General features: G+C 38.4%; 1 protein-coding gene across 4 annotated transcripts in view; it reads right to left on the bottom strand.

Moving 5' to 3' along the window:
* Positions 1-2071: 2071 nt before the first annotated feature.
* ZDHHC14 (zDHHC palmitoyltransferase 14) overlaps positions 2072-22162 on the bottom strand; it is a 148161-nt gene continuing 128070 nt past the window's right edge. For 2 of the 4 annotated variants that reach the window (XM_006114986.5, XM_006114987.5), the window contains exons 6-9: positions 18088-18190; positions 16083-16192; positions 14666-14768; positions 2072-3311 (exon numbers count right to left, since the gene is read on the bottom strand). In XM_006114986.5, coding sequence (XP_006115048.1) covers positions 2910-3311; positions 14666-14768; positions 16083-16192; positions 18088-18190 — 718 coding nt within the window. In that variant the 3' untranslated portion in view covers positions 2072-2909. The remainder of the gene's footprint in view (positions 3312-14665; positions 14769-16082; positions 16193-18087; positions 18191-22162) is intronic. The other 2 variants (XM_006114988.5, XM_006114989.5) reach the window with 1 other exon arrangement.

Raw genomic sequence — 22162 nt, 5'->3', positions numbered from 1 at the left:
TTTTAAATTGTATCCTTTGGTATATATGGTCGTGCCAATTTTTTTCCACAATTTGATCTGAGGAAGTGGGTCTGGCCCACGAAAGCTCATCACCTAATAAACCATCTTGTTAGTCTTTAAAGTGCTACATAGTCCTGTTTTTTGTTTCAGCTACACCAGACTAACACGGCTACATATCTATTAGCTTTCTGAATGGTAATCTTCCTGCCTTACCAATCTATCCACTGACTTCGATCTTTACCTACTCAGATTCAGCAACCCTGTCTCCTGATACTTTATGTATAGAGGTAGAGGGGTGGGCGACAAAGCATCTTTCTCCCCCCCCTTCCTTCTCCTATTTATTTCGAGTTTTCTTATCCCCTAGTCATAACTCCAGTCATCTGAAGAAGTGGGCTGTGCCCACGAAAGCTCATGATACCATCTACATGTTTTGTTAGTCTATAAAGTGCTACCAGACAATTTGCTTGCTGTTTTTTTCTGTAAACTAAGTCGGCTACCCCCTGAAGCACTATGAGTAAAGGATATCCAATTAAATTTTAGTGCTTATGTAAGGGAAAGTTAACACTAACCAAAGCAAATTAAACGTTACAAAGTGGTGTGAATGTTTCACCCCAAACCTCACTTCATCCAAATTATAATCTTGATACAACCACTGCAGTGTTCTATTAAGCATTCATCACGAGCTAGGTTTAGAATACAAACTTTGCTGTTTCTGAACTGTTTTGTGTTTATCATGATTATTTGGGTGTTCTCAAATCACTCTGACATTCAATGTGCTTTGAGCACCTGATTCCCTTAGGCTTCTTTAAAAATCCTGCCTATAAGTAATAACGTTCTCCTTCCTCGCTATCAGAGCTACTGCTGTTAGTTTTGTGGAAATGCATGTATATCCATCTTCCTGAGTTTTTCTGTGGGCCCCATCTGCATAGTACCTGACTTTCTAGTTGTGGATTAGAATCTGCACAAAAGAAGTACTTCTTTGGAGAGGCCGTTTTCTCAAAGGAGAGAAAACATCTGATGAAAAATTTCTGAACCACCTTGTGAAAATGAATAGGAAAACAAATTGAGATGCTTTATCCTCTTGTGTGAAAGCTTGCAAACATTTTAATGGATCACTGTCTCTGATAATGGTGGAGCATACATAGGCTTGTTGAAATTTAGGGGATGAAGGGACTTCAAGAAGTCATTTAGTCCATCCATAGCCAACTGTTAAATGAAACTCAAGAAATCAGTTGATGTTGTCAACGTTCTCTCTTTTATATTTTCTATACCTACAACTATGTGAAAGTTGATGCTCTTGTCAGTATGTCATCTGACATTTCAATAGCATAGATGGCTGTATTCCAGGAGGCTTATTGTGCTTTTTAAAAAAATGGCAATTTTTTCACTTGATGTCCATGAATTACCTTGTTTTAATGAGGCAGAAATGTCATGCATCTTGAGCAATTAATAAAACATTTTACATAACAGCAGTTTGAAGTTGAAATAATATCCTTCGCTTGCTGGAGAGACTCTGAATATAATTTATCCTGAGAAGCTATTATTGCGGGTTCTAGAATCTGAAAAGCAAGTCAGAAATAGTAAATTACAATGTTTGAGTATTCTTAGCTTATGCACAGGGTCCTCTTCAATTGTCCCTGAGTGGACATATTCTTATTTTCCTTAATCACAGACTGAAGCCCAGAACAATTTGGTAATATAAATATTTCCAGTTTAAATAATGGATGAAAATACATGCATGAAAACTTACAACTAGATGGCAGCTACAGTTTATCGCTTGTTTGTTCAGATTTAACCCCTTGATTTCTCTCTTCCTTCTGAAGCAGATATTAAGAATGTTGTTTCCAAACACAGATCTGCTCTAGAAACACTATCACCAAAATATACAACTATACAAAGCCATACATAATACTAAAGCAAAATAATTCATGGTCAGATTTTCCTTGTGGTTCTGGGCTCATTATGCAAATGTGTCAAAGTAAAAAAAACATAACCCACTGATAGACTATGTCACCAAAATGTGACTGTTTCCCAGTAACTGTGTAAGGATAACTGTACGCATCTCCAAAGAAACAGAGGATGTTATTTTATTGGATGTCTGCAGGTAACCTTATCACACAAAGGAGCGGAAGAATCTGTGTTATGGCACAACACAGTATCTTATTCTAAACAACTGAACAGAAGTTTAAATGATATGTAGCATGATAAAAATCAGCAGCCCTTCATATTTTAGGTACCACTGATTCATTTAAAATAAAATGTAATACATTGAAAAAATAACATTGACCATTGGTTAGTCTGTTGCACCATCTTTAAATGAAACAGTACTTTGAAATTCACAAATAAAAAAGCAGCACTCTCTTTTAATACCAACACCACTGTAACACATACCTTAGCGTGGCATGCAAATCCACATCTGCAGTCATTTTTTGTATTAACAAATGGAATGGATATTTTCTATTTCAATATTAGTAGCATAACATGTAAGTGCAGATCATTCTGGCCACAAGAGTGGTAAGCCTTAACAAGTGTGTATTACAAGAGCATAAAACACATAGCATGACACTTACATCCAAGAATCTCTCTTTTTTTTATACTGTAACAAAGGCCATCCTACAGGAAGAATTCCAAGTTGCTGGACCCCGACCTTCAGTTAAGAGGATTACTGACCATTCCTGGTTTTATTTAAAAATAGAAGCAGTCATCAAAGCAGAACCACTAACAATCCAGTCAAAAGAATGCCATAGTTCCATTGAAAAAATAATGTGTCCATTTAGCAAACTCCATTACATGGGAAAGTTTTCATTATATAGGCATGTTAAAGTCTTACAGTGGTACTGTAAAGTCTTTCCTGTTGCATAAATGTTTGTACAACCACTATGATATGGTATAATAGCAATAAAAATTGGTCAAACTGAGCTAAGTTTCACAAGACCACGCACTGAGTCTTCATGCAATGAATCTTGGCTGGCTAGACTCAGGACGTGCATTGTATGGCTGTGAGTTATAGGGCTCCCTGCAGGCAGCATACCAGGAGGTGATGGAGCTTCTTCAGGAGTGAGAAACTGATGACCTTCATGTTCCTCTTTTAATGGTATCATGTCTGTCAAACCTGTTTCTGATGAGAGATTTGGCATGGAGGACGGTGGTGTCGGCTGCCCTAGGGTTAGCGTGGCACAAGGAGCACCGATAGTGGTCTTTCCTGGTAAAGACAGCTCTTCGCTAGTTATGCTGTGTTCACTCTGTAGTAGTGGTGTGGCAGCAGCCTGTAAAACGAATTTAGTGCTCTGAATGCACTGATCTTGATCACACTGAAGAGGGTCAAAACCCATATAGGGCAAACAAAACAGAAATGGGAGGATGTGGACAGAAGAGGCATGGAAAAAAAATGGGATGTGAGAAGAAAGAAGAGAGTCATTAGTATCATTCCATGGTTAGACAGCTGACAAAAAAAGAGCATGCATAATTAAACCAGCTGCATTCTAGGATAAAAATTAGAATAGATTACGATAAACATTACAGTATATGAGAGTCAGGTACTTCTATTAACTAAAGCGGTATTTTCTGAATAATTATTCCCATTTGAAAATCTTGGTAACGCCTACTGATCAGGTTTTGCTTGGTTCACTGCATATTTGGACAAAAGTGGCAAATCAAATGTTGCTGACTCCAAAAACACTTCAGCATGCAACAGGACAACTTTAACACAGCTCCTGTTACTTTAGGAAGCCAAGAAGTCAGACAAAAAATCCTAAGCCGTATTTCAAATATCTTTTTGAGTTTTAGAGCAGTAGGTTAGTCTCCTTTCTATTTATTCAATCAGTCCTAACATAACCTAAGAACTATTGTGCTATAGAAGAGTTTCTTCAGGGCAAACATCTCATTGCATGCAATCAGTTTTGTAAAAATTCAGCAAGTAACACTGTCTCATTGCCCAAGATTTTGCTTCCCAGGTTGTGTAAGTCATTAATATTCTTCAGCCAGGGGTTATGTACAAAACAATTATCAACCTGCAGCTTCACTACATGGACCCGATAGAAAAGTACATCTCCATGATTTGTTATGCTGCTTATTCATATGTTTAATTTTGACACTGTATAGGACCAAAATGTACCCGATTAAACCATTTTTTTCTTGCAAGCATTTCATATTTTTATAAACCTAATGGGCCAAATTCACACAGACGTAACCCTATCTAAGCCAGTCAAATTACACCAGGAATTAATGTAACCTAGAATACTTTACCAGCAGGGCATTTTTACAAAATTAGCAAGTGAATTGGGTGGCTGAGTGGTAAACCACAAAACTGGAATATTTCTAACTAAAAACTGAAACGCATTAATGGGCAAACCATTGATCGGCAAAGATATTGTCCCTTCTTCAAAAAATCTATATCAAGGCATCAGTTTTGATGTATATGCCTATTAAGAAGTATACTACCACTTACAGTCTAAGGGTAATCAAGGGAGCTCTGCCCAACTTAGGGCTTGGCTATGTAAACAAGAGGAGGTAGATGAGAGAGAGAGAGGCAGGAGAGGAAGCCATGTATGCTGTAGTGAGTGGTGATTTCTCTGTCTCCAGGAGACTAATTAAACTCAGATACTTGGTGTTATGTCAGGGACTTCTGAAAGAGTTCTGAGGTGACGGCCTTATGAACTGTTTGTTGTAATTGCTCCTTTCCCTATGATTTATTTAAGAGGACATGGTATTTTATTGTCCTAATCAGAGGAAATTAAGGTGGAGCATAGCACTATACTCACACTCCTGAGTGTAAGCTTTGCCAACATAAGCTATAGTGTAAACATAGCCTTAATTGCCTGCCACTACAATGGTCTTGGGCACTCAGATCCCCCACCAAGCAAAATGGTTCCACAGAAGCTACAATAAAATGTAGTGTATAATAACCATATAATCATGGTACAAATATTGTAAGTGGCTTAGGAGCATAACTCCCTTATTCTTTAGTATGACTTAGGCAATATTGAAACTTTCACTCATCCTTTAGTTTGTATACTCCTTATATAGTTTCATCTTCCAGAATGATGTTTCCATTGATTTTAAAATACATTCTTTTCTTTCTTACATTCTTCTTATTCAAGGCTTTATGGTGAGTATTCTGGCCTAGATCAAGCAAAGCACTGAAGCATTTAATTTGTGCCATATGACTTCAAAAGCTTAAACATGCTTCAGTGCTCTGCTGGGCAGGCACAAAGTGCTTATCACCTTGCAGGGTCAAATCCTTGGATTGATTATTCATAATGGCTCTTTTACCCCATCTCAAGTAATTAACTGAGTTATAACCCCTGCATCAATCTTATTACAAATTCCCAGCACAAATGGGATCAGCATACTAATCCTTCCAAAGAGATATCAAATTCCATCTCCTCTGAGAAGTGCTTATCAAAGACTATATTGTGACACGAAGCCTATAACCACCAGAGCATATTCATAATAAAAAAAATTAGTAGCTGATTTATTGCCTTAGTGATGTTTCAGCATTTATCTTGAAAAGCAGAGCATTGCCTAATGTGTTCCAGCACCATAAGTATACAATTTAAAATAGCATGAAGGTAATTTATTTTGATTTATATAATAGTCTGTATTAAACCATTTTATTGAATTCTAATTCATTTTAACTGAATGTACACCTCAATGATACTAAGAAAATAGATTAATAAAGCTCCATTAAAAATAAAGGCATACACCTATCAGAGTTTCATGTGAGTAAAACAGAATTCTCTTTTTTTCCTTGTCTTCTATGGGTCCTCCCCTTATTTAAAACCACCTCCATCTTCTTTCAAGTCCCTCTTTAAAAAATACTCCTTCCAACAAGCCTACACACCCAAGACCTCCCTTCAGGGGAGCATTCATAACAATTATTGGGGGAAAAAAAAGGAATCTAACAAGATGCATATTATACTTCACTATTCATTCACACTGCTTTTGTTGATTCCTTGACTTTGTGTACTGTCTACTACCCTAGATTTCAAACTCTTCATGGCAGGCACTATGCCTTTTTACATGTTTGTAAGTCCCCTTGCTCATTGTTGGTGCTATATACAAAATATTACTAAAAACCAGTGTACTGCACTCACTTCTTACTCTGTTTTAAGATGGTTTCCTAGTGTAGTTAGGCCAGTTCATATATACACTACAATAATTATTAAAGATCTATACACTGTCCACTTGTGATAGCAATACATTATTTTCATGGGTTAACTAAAGGAAAGAGAACAGCTAGAACAGATCAATTAATCTATAGAGCTTTTTTGTTGTTCAGATGTGCCATTTCTTTACATGGCCTCTGTTCAGGTTTCCATTATTCTGTATGTCAATCAAATATGCAACTTCATTAGTAAAATATAACAGTAAACAGTTTTCCATAATCTCAAGCATACAAATCTTGGGACACACTAGTTTTTAAATTTTTCTCAGAATGGACTGTAGTGGGATTTATATTATAAAACATAAATGCATGAAATGAATCTCTCCATTTTATAGCATTTTTATGCAAATATAGCACTCTGATTTGTGATATACACAAGCTACTAATCCTCTCACCCCCCCCAAAAAAAGAAAAAGATTTGTCTATAAAGATATTATGATGGTGTTCCCTGATTACACGATATGTTTCCTGGGTTACACAAAGTACAGGGGGAAAATGTTAGTAGACAGTGCCCTCAAAGATATTTCATTTAATTTTTCAAAGTTAAAATTTTAGATGACCCCCCCCCCCCCAAGAAACAGTAGCAATGGGGAATTAAACTATTTATAGCTCAATTTTCAAACAGATTCAAGTTAACCCCTTGACTGCTTCTTCCTCTAGATCCTATCATCTGAGTCTGTTTGCTTTACACATCTCCCCCCTTTTTACTGGAGCAGCTAACTGACCATGAAAAATACTGGATTGAAGTGCTTGTAAGTACACAAGTTCAATTGTGTACATTATTTAAACACATCTATATGGAAATCTGTCATTTTGATATTTATTATACACCAACAGCCATGTACCAAATGCAAATTAGACAACATAAAAAAGCTAATTCTTTATTTTACAAATAATTGATACAAAGTGTATAAACACAGCTTTTCTGAAGAAAATGTGATTTTTACGCCATACAATATATATTAGAATTCTTGTTCATATTAATACAGCTCTCACACTAATACCACCACCAGAAATTCTATTTGTTTTAAATGCAAAATTAACTTAATAGCTAAATTTCTCTAACAGCAATAATAGCTTTAAAAATGTTACAATTCTTGATTTACAAAAAGGCTGCACAAAAGAGTTCTCTAATGAGTTACAAGTAAAACACAACAATAACAAATGGTTAAGAGAAGGACTGATTGAACTGAATGGTGGAATTATAACCTAGTGGGCACTACTGAAACCTGGTGAGATTCAACACATAACTGGCATATCAGTTTAGATGGGCACAATCTATATATGAAAGATGGCGGGATGGAAGATGAAACTGTAAATCAATACATATAATGCCAGCAAGCTATATTTTGACAATAGGATGATGATACACTTGGTAAGATGGAAGGAATTGTGTTCCTGCAGTGCCCAGTACAGTGGGGCACCAATCTGATGCTATCATAACAGAAATATTTACTACTACTACTACTACTAATTATAATGATGGAAGAATGAAAAGCGAAGGGGGAAGTATAATGCTACAAATGGAGTAAGAATTACATTTTCATGGATCAAGTCTTAAAGTGCTAAAAAACATAAATCCTTTCATGACTATCCTTATCCAAACATCTTGAGGGAAACAAACAACTGTATATGTATGAAAATTATTCCTAGGATTTGTGGAGGGCAGCTTTATGACTCTAATCAGAGGCTCCATATCTTGCAAAAAGTAAGATAACAGAGGACTGAGAATAATAAAGGAACTTGGCACCAGTGATTGTAAACAGCCAAGGTACCAAAGAACAGATGCCTACAATGCAATAGTATCAATGTTAGATTTCAAAAAAGGAAGTTTTAGGGAAATTAAGAAATGGACCAACAATGATGTGAACAGTGGAAATGTTAAGATTTATAATTGGTAACAAGGTGTAGAATCGTAAGAGACACCATTTTTAACAACAAACTGCTATTCCTTGGGGAGGAGGCAGGTAAATGCACAGAATGAAAGTATTAAATGTTGCTTTATAATGGATTGCCAAAAGAACAGAAGCTAAAAATTCCTTGTATTAGATATCAAATAAGAAAACAAAGACTCAATTCAGGCTCATAAGGAAAAGAATAAAGACAAGAAAATGCAGACTGACTTAGTTGCAACCACAAATAGTAAGGAGAATAAAGAGCTTTTATAAATGTATGAGGGGAAAAAAGAGCTAACTAGAAAGTAGCAGGGCTGATGAGAGACTTTGCAGGGTGCTGGGGGGAGCTGGCTCTGGGACCCCTGGAATGGGCGAGTCCTTGGACAGAAAGGGTGACGCTGGGGGCTAGTCACCACCTTTACCCCCCTGCCCTCCAAGGCCCACAGGGGGCTCTGGCAGTGATTTAGAGGGCCCAGGTCTCTGGTCATTGCTGCTGCTCAGATAGCCCCCAGTACCCAGCTCTGGAAAGTAGAAATAAATGAGGAGAGGGGGTAACAGATGATTCCATCATGGCTGAGATACTGGAGTCTTTGCTTAAAAAATATAAGGAAAAGAAACATACCAAAGGAGAAAATGGATGAACTGCTGTTGGCTTGTCCCAGGCAGCGGGGTCAAGATCAGGAAATCAAATGTGATACCAACAGAAAAGAGTGAACCTGATAGTTACCATCTTTACTTTGTAACCATCTAGAAAATAATGGTGCCATACATTTGTGAAGAACAAATTACACCATTCTCAATGGTTTGAGAGGACTGCAAAATTAGTGAAGGGAATGCAGATGTAATTTATCAAGGTTTATTAAGGTTTAAGTAAATCTTTCAATTGATTACTATACAAAATCTCAATGGCAAAATTATTGCAAAAGCCCTTAAATATAAAAACAATGCCATAGACTGTAAGCAGAGTGAAGGATCGCAAACGAGGAGTGATAAAAGGCATTGTTTTGCATTGGAAAGAGATGTGTAGTGGGTTGGCGTGGAGACTGGTCTTAAAGTTATCTTAAAATCTTCAGTGATGATCCAGAAGAGGGGAAACACCACATTAATTTCACAGAAGATACTGAAGAAGATATGAAAAATGAGGATATAAAACAAAGCAGCCTAGACAGAATCAAAGATGGTAACTGGAATTAAAATGAGATTCTGCCTGTAAAGATGCAAGTCAATGGAGATATTATTCTAAATTCATATTGGAAAAAAATGAGGGAGACATAAAAGTGATAATGCAGAGGAAATTAGATGAGTGATCACTGAATTATGGCAGATAATTATTCACTGTGTGGTTTGCTGGGACTGCCTCTGGAATTCTACATCCACTTCTGGGATCACGGTCAACAACAGGAAAACAAAACAGACCAGGGAAAAATGGTAAGTGGGTACAAGGGCTTGACTTATGTGGAAAGATTTATGGCCTACTTCTACAAAGATTAACACAAGCGGTTAACTTTACGTGCTATGATTAGTCCTGCTGAGTTCAATGGGACTACTCAGGGTACATAAAAGTGAAGCCCACAGAAGTCTTTGAAGGGTTGAGGAATAAGAGAGCAAAATGTGCAGATAAATGCGAATAAAGAGGGTCATTAAAAAACCTGCCCATAAATGTTCAAGAACAGAGAAGAATATTTAGGTCAGTACGTGGATTAATTAGAATGTATACCCTGAAATTAATGCAAATTCAGAATGATATTGGGGCAAAGAGATACACTAGATACAGGTTTCTACCAAATAACCTCTTAAAAATGGCACCTGTAATTATTCTAAAATAGCACAATGATCCATGGCTGTATGTATATGAGCTTAACTGAACTCTCTGATGCAGAGCTAGTGCCCAAACATAACCTCAAGTCCTAAAGTAGGGCCTTAAAAAAATAAACTAACATCTCCACTACAACATGTGACTGAGCCTAAGCATCTTCTTTCAGCGTGGTTATTCCTTCAGAACCACCTGGTTGTCGTGCTGTGGAGAGAAACTCTTTCCATATTTAGTATATAGACATGTCTTTGGTCATCTCTATAAAGGGTCTTTTTTCTAATCTTCTTGCTGATCATAGCTTTTCCTAGTAAGGACAACTAGTGCTCAAAATCTGGTGCAATGAAATCTGTACCCTCCCAGGAAGACTTTCCATGTAATGTTCTAATATTATCAAATTCGCTAATTCTATTAACATCTGTGTCTTGAATTCAGTCCATAAATCACCAGATAAAGGCTGAAGTACCTAACTTCTTCTCCAAAACCCACAATCCATTCAAGGTAGCAGCCTTCAAACTAGAGATGTGAATGACTAGTTGACTATCCAATAAACAAATGCTTATTAGATAGTTGACAGTCTAGTCGACTAGTCATCTGCCCCCCCCCCTTGCTGACTATCAGAAAGAGGCAACAAAAGGGGGAGGAGAAGTGCAGGTGCTTCAAAGAGGCAGCGCCATGTGGAGCCTGGGGTTAGATCCTGGGCTACAGAGGGTGCTGCCGCTTTGAAACACCATGTGTAGCCTGGAGCAGCTGGGGTGTCCCCAGGCTGCTCACAGTGTTTCAAAGTGGCGGCGCCCTCTGGAGCATGGGAGCAGCTGGGGACTCCCCCGCTAATCCTGGGCTCCATGCAGCGCTGCCGCTTTGAAATACTGTGGGGAACCTGATGCCAGGATTCCCGCAGCATTTCAAAGTGGCAGCACCGCATGGAGTCCAGGGTTAGTGGGGGAGTCCCCAGCTGACCCCAGGCTCCATGCAATGCTTCCGCTTTGAAACACCATGGGGAGCATAGGGACAGCAGGAGATTGCCCCTCTGCGCTTTCATCTTTGAAGTGTAGCAAAGGTTGTTGCTATACTTCAAAGGCGGAGGCGCCATATTGACTAATTGAATAATCAATGCAAATTGCATCGACTATTTGATTAGTCAATTAATTGAAATTTAACATCCCTACTTCAAACAGTCCCAAAATCATTAGCACATTCTGATTTAAGAACTCACTATGTGTCTTTTCTGTTTGTCAAAAACACATAGGTCAGGATCACTTCTCTTACTGAGCTGCAGCAGCTATATATTCAAGAGTGATCAGAAAAGGCTCTGCATCATTATGCTCTTGGATTGCTTAGGAAAGTCTGAGGTTTACTAGTAGGTTGGCTGGATAAAGCTGGGTCAATAAACCCCTGAAACAGTTGTCCCAGGATCTACATTTGTTGTTGAGTTGCAAACCAGATTCGATCTGGACTGCAGTCTGAGTTTGTTGTTCCTGCAGCTGTAGTTCCACCAGCACCTACAGGCCTTTTTTCATTTCCTATTTTGCAGAGGGCACCTGGAGACAGATTCTGTTATGAAAGGGGAGCAGATTAACTCCATAACATCATTGTCTAAAAAGCATAGAGACCTAACTCCAGGCAGGAGATGAGTTTGGTGAGCAAACTCACCTCCTTGCTGGGATTAGGCTTCATAGAAGCATTGAATAACTGTCAAGTAAGCAGGGCTTACCCAAGGAGGAGACTGAGGTCAAGAATGGGGTCCATTGGAAGGTATGAGAGCATGCAGCGGAGGACAAGGAATATGATGGGTAAACGAAGGGTGGAAAAGGAGCTGTGAGAAGCAACAAAGATATACTATTCTGTCTCTAGCCTATGAGACTGGCTACAGAAAGGAAGTTAAAACCCCTCTTCTAAACAATTTTGGATAGGTGAGGGTACATCTAGACAGCTGAGCAATTTCGGGATACCTCTGGTATCCCGAGATAGCTATCTTTTACACGTGTATTTTATTTCAAAATAGATTTCAAAATAACAGGCATGTTATTCCGGCATCCCTGAAACCCTCGTTCCCCGAGGGTTAAGGAATGTCTTAAAACCCCGTGTTATTTTGAAATTTGGTGCTAAATTTCAAAATAAGCTATTTTGAAATACATTTGAAATAAGCTATGCTGTCTAGACACACCCTAAGGGTACGTCCAGACTACATGCCTCCGTCGACGGAGGCATGTAGATTAGCCAGATAGGCAGAGGGAAATGAAACCGCGATTAAAATAATCGCGGCTTCATTTAAATTTAAATGGCTGCCCCGCTCTGCCGATCAGCTGTTTGTCGGCAGATCGGGGCAGTCTGGACGTTCCCCTGTCGCCAGAAAACCCTTTTGTCGACCGCCCCGTTATGCCTCGTGGGATGAGGCATAACGGGGCGGTCGACAAAAGGGTTTTCTGGCGACAGGGGAACGTCCAGACTGCCCCGATCTGCCGACAAACAGCTGATCGGCAGAGCGGGGCAGCCATTTAAATTTAAATGAAGCCGCGATTATTTTAATCGCGGCTTCATTTCCCTCTGCCTATCTGGCTAATCTACATGCCTCCGTCGACGGAGGCATGTAGTCTGGACGTACCCTAAGAGATATTACAGTGTGCTAAAGATCAGGATACTGAATAGCTCAACAAAAGCCAGAGAAGATTTTTGGAAGTTCAAACTTTGCTTAAGTAATTAACTCTCACTATAAGCCAATGAAAGGCAGGCACTTTACTCCCATTTGTGCATTTGAAAATCTTCCCATAACGTGTATATGATACATAGGTCTTTGACCTTTAAGTTCTAGGACTTGAAGGTATAGCATCTTCAGAAACAAGATGTCAGAGACTCTAAAAATATTTCTGTGTGTAAACGCATATCGTATTCAATTTTCCAAGTGACCCCTGTGAAGTCATTTTCAAGCATGAAGGCTGGACAGCTGTCATAAAGTGTTCTAAGTGACTATGCTCCCTTCTGTGGCTTATTTTCATCACATGTATTTCACATTTCAGATCCACTGAAATTCATTCCACCATAAAGAAAGTCCTAGAGCATTTGCTGATCTAATTCCAGTCCCTCACACTATAATATTATGTTTGCTATCACTCGTTAGACAGCAGCATTTATTGATTTGACTCAATTCCCTTTTTACATTTGATCATCTTAGTTTATTTCATGATCAGCGTTACAAGATCTTTCCACTTTTTCAAAAATATGAAAGCTGCAAAGTCACTTTGTTGACACTATTTGATCACAAATATCTGGTAGGTGATGAGTATTCTATTTTTATAAAACCTGTGTGTCTTAGCAACTTCACCAGCTTCAGAGGTCCTGAGTGCACAAATACGACTGTATTAGTTAATTGAATTAGGCATGAATTGAAGCATATAAACTATATTATGGGCATGTCTATGTCATAGAGAGTTCTAACAACTTGATGTTGAAAGCAAAGCCTAAATGCATAGATGGACTAGGATGATCAAAGAGATCTGCTGGAAGAGTCTCCACATTATGCCCATACAGTTGTTACAAAATAACAGTACAATATGACAGATCTACTGTAACTAATTTGTCTCCGTACATAAGAGTACTCGATGGAGTCTAAGGAAAGATATATTAAATTACTCCTGAAATTTGGCTGAGGCCATCCTGAAATAGTTTAATATATTCCCAGGATTTTACAATTTGAGGTAATTGTCTTGAATAGAACTTGTACTGAGACCTAGCATGGCCTGCCCTGTAGGTAGCTGACAAAAAGTTTAAGATTAAATACTGAGATTATTCTTGAAGTCACTCAGAGACTTTTTGTTAAAACTGTAAGGAATACTAAAACCTATTAAAATTAACATAAAGAAAACTGATAACCATTCCACTAAACATGTGCAGCAGTAAATGGAAACGATTTGAAAATCTTACAGCAGAATCTTTATAAAAGTTTAAGTGATAGTAAGGCTCAGAAAGTAATGAAAAATGTGCCTTCTCCAGTTAAAAAGGCAGACTGAAATTATGCTAGAAGGCTGGGTTAGAATTTATTTATCTCCCTTCCCTTTGAGGAAAGGGAAAAGTGCATTGAGTCCATACATTTAATGAATCCTCACAATCTACATACTGGAAGAACTACAGGTCAGAAGTAGACATCTTTGCTAATTATTCTCTTCTCCTTGGCGCTGGAAGTCATATTTTCCTGATGTGAGGTCCTTTGCCATCAAGGGGCACAACAGAAACCATTGGCACATTTTTGGAAGATTTTTTAAAGTTTTGAATATGGTATTGAGGTTGCCTGTTGTTCATTAGAAGTTCAATATCCCTCTCCTCCTCAAAATGCACCCCTACTCCATCTTAAACACCTTGTCTTTTTAACCTGTACTCTATTACATACGTGTCTGTCTAGACAAATCTGCACTGCACAGGCAAAGGAAGAAATAGTATGTGAGACGAATACGAAACCAAATGATACTCTCTTCTGAAAAACTGATGAATTAGGGTACATCCGTGATAATTGATTAGTCCAGTTCAAAGCAAGGCAGGTATCAACAGGATATGTCAAAGTGACACTCTATATTCAATAGCCAATGGATTTCACTTGTAGTAAAAACTATCATTATATAAATATTGATAAAAACTTGATTTTTTAACAGTATAAGCCTATTGCAGTTAATAATGAATAATTCCTCCTAAATGAGTGGTAGCTGTATCCAGTTAGTTTATTACTTGATTAGTTCACATGAAAGCAGAGAAGGGAAACATTCACAAGGATCCTGATGAACAACACTATGGGATGGTTCCTACCATGTTGCTCTGAGACTGTGTTGCCCCATACATAGTAATGCCATTTGATGGTGCTGTTGGCTGTGGTGTATCTGGCTGTATAAATCCTCTTCTGTCAATTAGACTACAGAATAATAAAAAAACCCACAAGATTGTTAGAAATTTCTGATTAGTAATACCCCCTCCCAATAAAAATAGGTTTCAACATTACATCAAATCTTAATGCATCATCACTACAGTCAAATATAACCTGTAATTCAGATCTGAGAAATGTGACTTCACGTCAACTTACCAATACCAAAAGAAAATGTTTTACTTGTAATTGCTTTCCTCCGTGGATTACGAGAAAAGAACATTTTTGGGTTTCTGCCTCAAATTTTATAAAATGCTGTAAAATTTGGATGCTGACAAGCAAATGAAAAAAGAATTTGGAACCCTTGAGGGAAAGACAAATTGCAAGACCCCCATAGTGCACTCTGCATCTGTGTCTCTTCTGAAGTGTCTACGTTATCTTCTCTTCATTTCAGAATCTGAATTTGTTGCCAAAGGCTGATACCCAGAAGTATGAATCTATTATAATTTATTTAACAACGAATTACCTTGAAAGAAATAGAAAGGAACACTAGTGTAGGAAATTTACCAGTAGTTTTAACAATCTACTTTATCTCTGTCCACATCAGAGCCTTCACTCTAGGGATCACAGACATTGCTGAACCCAGAGGAATAAGTAGGAAATTTTAAAAACTGAAGTCTAGCGTAGACACTGCCCTCAATTCAGATAGGTTTGTATAGAAACTGAACACAGATAGGTAAAAATAGAGGAAACTGCGTGAGTGACACACAACTTGAACAAAATGCTCTTTGCTGGAAAGCTGAGAAGAGCATCATCACGCTGTGTATTATAGGCTGCACTTTGATTTTGCCAGCTAATATCTATGTACATGACTCTATATACTTCTAAATAAACTAGACTTAAAACTCGCTGACATTGCCCAGTAGTTTGGACTAAAGGAGAGTGAACAGCAGTGTGCACTAATGTGCTGTGCTGCAACTCTGCTGTGTGGATGCTGTGAGCTCAAAGTAAAAGGGATATAACATAAAAGTGAAAGAATAATTACATTTTTCTGCTTAGTGTTCCTCACATCTAACAGCTATAAAGGCTGCAATGAAAAATTAAACAACCACCAAACAAGTTTATGTTTCCAGTGTGTGAACCTATAGTTTAACTGTTGTACGAGATCTAATTGCCTACTCACCCACAAAATAGAATCAGCAAGTTGCTGATAACCTTCATCTTAAAAAAGATCAGTTTCACTAAATCGTACAGTGAAGCCCTGTTTTAGTTGAGCAAACTTAAGTAAGATATCACAAGCCAAATTTAGCTCAGTAATTCTGTGGTCTCATCCTACACAAAACCAATACTTTTAGTTACTCTTACCTTGGAGAGATTGGCCCGCAAAGCGCAGCACAACAATTAGTAAAGATGTTGCCATAACTGTACGGATTGTAGTTCTCTTTTCCTCTTTTATTTGACCAAGATCCTTTAATCTGAAGAGACATGAACATAAAGTATCACATACTATGTCACATACAATTGCTCGGGCAAATTAAGGGTAATCATAGCAACAACAAATATGCTAATCATGATTTATGATTTGGAGAAGAAAAGAGGAAAAGCATATTTTAATTTTTTCTGTATCATCTGCATTCAGCAAAATACATGTCTATACTAACCTCATAGTCCAGAAAGGGCTTTGGGAGAATCTCTACGACATAACCACATACACTATTTCAATGTCAGCCCAGTAATTTCAATTTAGTGATTACTTAGCAAACCTGTAGCCCGTACATGGGTGGGAGAATGAATTTCATGTCTCCTGCTGTCTAGGGAGTTCCATGAATACAGACTGAATAATTCAGGCTTTTCATGGGAAAGAGGCAAGTTAAATTTTGTTAGTAACTCTGAGGAAGGGTCCTGACTATTTTGCCTTGAAAAAAATGATACCTTTGCTTAAAATAACTAATTAGTTTACTTAAGCACAGGCATGTTGCACTGTCATAATTCCCTGTTATCTTAGGGTTTTTCATGGAAAGTATTTTATTTAACAAAATGGAAGACAATTAGTTCTGTTTAGATAGCCAAAGTTGACCCCAATGCAGAAACAGATAAGGACTGCTATTTCATCTCACCTGTCTTATTTAAAAAAATATGGTGCATATTCTTCAGTCTCTGGCTATTTGCAAATATATTTATTACTGAAGAATGCTCTGCCCTGCAGCTTTATTCATTGTATTTTGTAAAATACACCATTACAACTTAGCCAATAATAAAAATATATTGGACAGACATAAAAGAGCTAGGTTTGGGGTGATCAATCAATCATGAAAATCTACAAAAATAAATAAAAATAAAAAGTAAATTTGGAGTAATTCCTTCAAAAAGCTTAAGTCAGTAAGTATATTGTGATTAAATGGCAAAACTAAAGAACTTATATCACCTGCTAGTCAGCTTTATTCTACCCTTTTGTCTCAAAAATTCATAATCGTTTTGTTAGGAGAGACATTAAATATCTGACCCCACAGTTAGTTAAATCAACTTTTGTGACACTGGAGCCAATGAAATAATTCCCTATACGGAACAGAGAATCTAAAAGTCGATAAGACTGATCTCTGAACTAATGATCTCTTCCTTACTGGGAGAACCTGTCCTCATTTGCCAGAGCACATTTTAGTTTAAAGAGCAGAAAGCCAAAGACAGAGAAGACACATGAAGGAACTTGTTTTCAAAACTAGACTGATGCTGATTGATATTTTTTGAAATTTTGTTCAAATCTGAGTTGGTTTTGAATGATAGATTATGTAGTGTTCCAGTGGAAAACATTGGAAAAAGGATGCTAAAGTCAGCTGGATACTTTTTCATGGAACAGAAGGGTATAAAATACAGAAACTTTGAAGGCTTGGCTTTCACTTGCATTGTGTTGTTTTTGTTTTGTTTCTCGTGTCTGTTTTGTGTTCCAAGAAACTCGTCCAATGGGCTGTATTGAACTTTGGGTTTAATAACCCAATCAATATTTTCCCAACAAATGTCAACAAGGATTACAATTATTTTTATAACTTACAATTCCCCTGCAAGTTTGAAGTGGATGGTTATTAAGTAGCTAAGCTTCATACTATGTGAAAACATTCTCAAGTTTTTAGAACTAAGGGCAGGTGCACTAAACACCTAATGAATAACAAAAAAACAGTAGTCACTGCATCAAGTGTTACCAGGTCACCTCCTTTCTCACCAATAAAAACCCATACAAATATGCACAGAGGGTTTTTTTCAGGGGCTACTCAGTGGGATCTACAAGAAAAACTGAAAAATTAGACAACAATTCTTTAATATTTACAAAATGAAAACAGGTATGCAACTACTGTACATCATGCAGTGAAGAACTTACATCTTCATTTGTTGTTTGATTGGAGCTGATCAAATACGTATGAAAACCTGAGAGACCAACAATAGACCAAACGGAAAAAAAACACACAACAGCTTCCAGCACAGTGATTAATAGTCAAGGAAGTACAAACATCTGTTTGAAATCTAACAATAATTAATAATAGTCCTCACACAGTGATCTGTGTCTTTAAAGTACTGCACTTTGAATTCTGCACAAACATTTGCTGAGTCATCCTCACAACACTCATAGTAGGAAATTATGTAAGTAAACAGGAGTACACAATTGCACTTATTAAGATCCTGACACAAAAAATGGTCATCTATGATTTAGGGATGTTAACTAGTGATTAATTTACTAGTCGAGTACTAGATGGAATTTCCACTGACTACTCGACTGATAGGCACTTCTATGTTCCACCTTTGAAATGTACAAGAACCCCAGCAGGCGCTCTTGTGCATTTCAAAGTTGGAATGCTGTGTGGAGCCGAGGGCCAACAGGGGACTCAGAGTCCAGGCTCCATGCTGCACTCCCTTTTTGAAATGCACAACCACCACCGCTGGGGACTCTTGTACATTTCAAAGCTGGCATGCAGCACAGAGCCTGTGGTCAACTGAGCAGTCCCCAGCTGATCCCAGGCCCCAAGCGGCGCTGCCATTTTGAAATACCACACAGAGCCTGGAAGTCAGGTGGGGAGCTGACCCTCGGCTCAGTGCGGAGCTGCTGCTTTGAAATGCCAGTGGGAACCAGGATCAGCTAGGGACTCTCCAGCTGACCCCGGGCTCCAACTCGCATTTCAAAGTGGCTTGGAGCCTGGGATCAGCTGGGGATTCCCCAGCTGACCCTAAGCTCCACACGGCATTGCTGCTTTGAAACGCTGCAGCAGTGTTTCAAGGGGGCAGCGCCGCACAGAGCCTGGGGTCGGGATCAGCTATGTGGTGCTGCCCTTTTGAAATGCTGCTGTGATGTTTCAAAGTGGCAGCGCCACATGGAGCCCAGGGTCGGGATCAGTTGTGCGGCGCTGCCTCTTTGAAGTATCCCCCCTTTCCTCCCTCTTGCTGCCTCTGATAGAGGCAGCAAGAGAGGGAGGGGGGAGCGACTAGTTGACTATCCTGTAGACTAGTCTTTAACATCCCTACTATTATTAGGATTTCAAGGAGCTACAATAATTCAAATAAATAACAATGTTTAGGAGTTCCAGTGATACTCAGACTGAGACTTGGAAAGCCACAAGTGGCTCTTTAATGTGTTTCCTGAGACTCTTTGCAGCACATGATATTAAAACATGGCATGATTTAACTATTAACCAACCAGGATGCTTTTACTATGTTATTATCACCTGTGGTTGATAAAATAAAAAATATCGGTCAGTTCTATTCCTGTGAGAATAATATATACAAACTTCCCCACCATACTGTTTCTATATGAATATATAACATTATATTACATAAAACAATGAAGTCACACTACCGGGGCTTTTCTGGGTAATGCTGATTATTAAATTGAACCACTGAGGTCTGAGTGTAAACCATGCTGTCTGTCCTCTGTAACTGAAGCAGAGATGCTGATTATATGCATCCTACAAAATCATAATGACAGTGTATTTATCCAGGTATAGTACAAATTCTACTTGCTCTCCATTACCATCATTGAATTCACTTCTCTATTATAAACAAGCACACACTTGCCACAGGCAAGTAAAGTGACAGAGAAATTTACACTTTTACTTTTGTGAATTTTCCTATTGGAAACAATGCAGCTCAAAAGCACCACAAACTTTCTATTCATTACTACAGAATGAACATAAGAAAGATAACAAATGGTCTGGTAGCACTTTATAGACTAACAAAACATGTAGATGGTATCACGAGCATTCGTGGGCACAGCCCACTTCTTCAGATGACTGGAGTTTCAATAGGAAATAAGAAAGATATTTCACTAGTCAACTGTGCCTCAACATTATTTTTAAGCTTTTATCTTATTAATGTTTTCTCTTTTTCTTTCCAATTTACCTTCCCATTCTTCCTTCCCCAGAGGCCTTATTAATTGAACTACGACCCCCAAAATCAGTAACTAGCCTTTTCTAGGACTGAAATCTCAATGAAAAGGCATCATATTTTGCTACTAAACCTTGTTTATTTCAGTAAGATGACAACCTACTACAACCAAAAGAACCAAATACAGCTGCTATTTATTCCAGTTTATGTACAACAGCTAAGAACTTGGAACTCTTGTCTTATTCTATATTAATATATTTATGTTTGATTGTCTATATATACATTACAGAGGAGGAAAAGCTTGGTCTCCTACCAAAATATAACATGGCAATTGGAAAAGAACATGATGACAATTCATCTATACAAGTCATTTTCCAAAATGACTGTTTCTCAGAATATTCACCAACAGGGTCACTGTAGGTCACAAAATGCACTATTCATATCCTCATGAATACCTGCATACATTAGAGAAAGAAATATGCATGGCTTCTTTGTACTACGAAAATAAAGAAGCCAGAAAAAGCAAATCCAGGAATGCCCTGGTCTCTTACCATTTAAAAATTACAACAAACATGCAGGCTGTGTCTACATTGGCACCCTTTTCCGGAAAAGGGATGCTAATGAGACAAGTCGGAATTGCAAATGCCGCGGGGGATTTAAATATCCCCCACGGCATTTGCATGAACATGGCTGCCGCTTTTTTCCGACTCGGGGCTTTGCCGGAGAAAAGCGCCAGTCTAGACGGGATCTTTCGGAAAATAAAGCCTTTTCCGGAAGATCCCTTATTCCTGATTTTAAGAGGAATAAGGGATCTTCTGGAAAAGGCTTTATTTTCCGAAAGATCCCGTCTAGACTGGCGCTTTTCTCCGGCAAAGCCCCGAGCCGGAAAAAAGCAGCAGCCATGTTCATGCAAATGCCGTGGGGGATATTTAAATCCCCCGCGGCATTTGCAATTCTGACTTGTCTCATTAGCATCCCTTATCCGGAAAAGGGTGCCAATGTAGACACAGCTGCAGAGTACAGTACTATAACACTTCCATGATCCAACAAACTCAAGAACTATACACTATATAACTGCATAAATAACTCTTTAAAATATTGCTGAAGTTGCAAAGTCATTAAAATGCCTGCTAGCCACCGGGAGTATCTTCACTCAAACACAACTACGTTTAAATGGCAGAAATTTCCAGAGCCAAGCAGAAATGGAAATGAGCCAACAATTCATTAGTATTGCTTAGGGTTTAAAATATTTATAATATGCAGCTCTTTAGAACTATCTCTTGCAGAAATAGGATGGACCATAATGTATTCCTGAGCAGCGGGTTAGCTACTTTTCTTCCTTTCCCTCAGGAGGGACTTGAAAGGTCACAGATGAGCAGCAGAGGAGCTTGCACTAGGGACGAAGCAGTAAGGGCAGCAGCAGGCAGCCTGTGAACTAGGACAAGGAAGCTAATGTGTAGAGGCTGGCAGGAGTTTGGCAGCAGCATGATACTGGCAGAAGAATCAGAGAACAGGAGGCAGAAGGCTGAAATTGACTGCTACAGGATAGCATGGTAGACTCTCTTAAATGAAACTGCCAACAGCACAACTGAACACTGGTTAACAGGATCTACAGACCAATATTTAAACTCTCCTCCGAGGCAGGGTTGGACTAGAAGACACCCCAGGTATCACTATGATGTACCCCTCCCCATGCTTTTTGAAATGGACTTATGGACACAAGTGCACATAACTCAAAAGTTCTTGGGACAAATTGCTTCCTGTAACCTATCTTCATTTCGTAATCTGCTGGATCTGTCTTATTTTTGTATGTGTATCATTCTCGTGTGTAAAATTAGACATATGGAGTATGCAGTGCTTTATGGTTTTTACGTGTAAATGAACACCGTCATTGGTGTTACCCTCCAAGTCTTGATGACCAACTGTTAATCTCTTCTGTCCTTCAAGTCTTAGCACTAGTTAGTCTGGGGAAGTCACATGTCCACCCCAACCATGGAAGTTGACTTCCCATGCAAAAAGAGAATCTTTAAAAACAATAGGAAAGAGGAATGTGGGTCTTTTGGCTGGCTGGTGTGGAACAC

This window comes from Pelodiscus sinensis, chromosome 3 (assembly GCF_052426305.1).
Source record: "Pelodiscus sinensis isolate ZL-2025 chromosome 3, ASM5242630v1, whole genome shotgun sequence".
In the NCBI taxonomy this organism is placed as follows: Eukaryota; Metazoa; Chordata; order Testudines; family Trionychidae; genus Pelodiscus; species Pelodiscus sinensis.
Note: the sequence above shows the minus strand (reverse complement) of the source record. Positions and strands in the feature narration are given on the sequence as shown.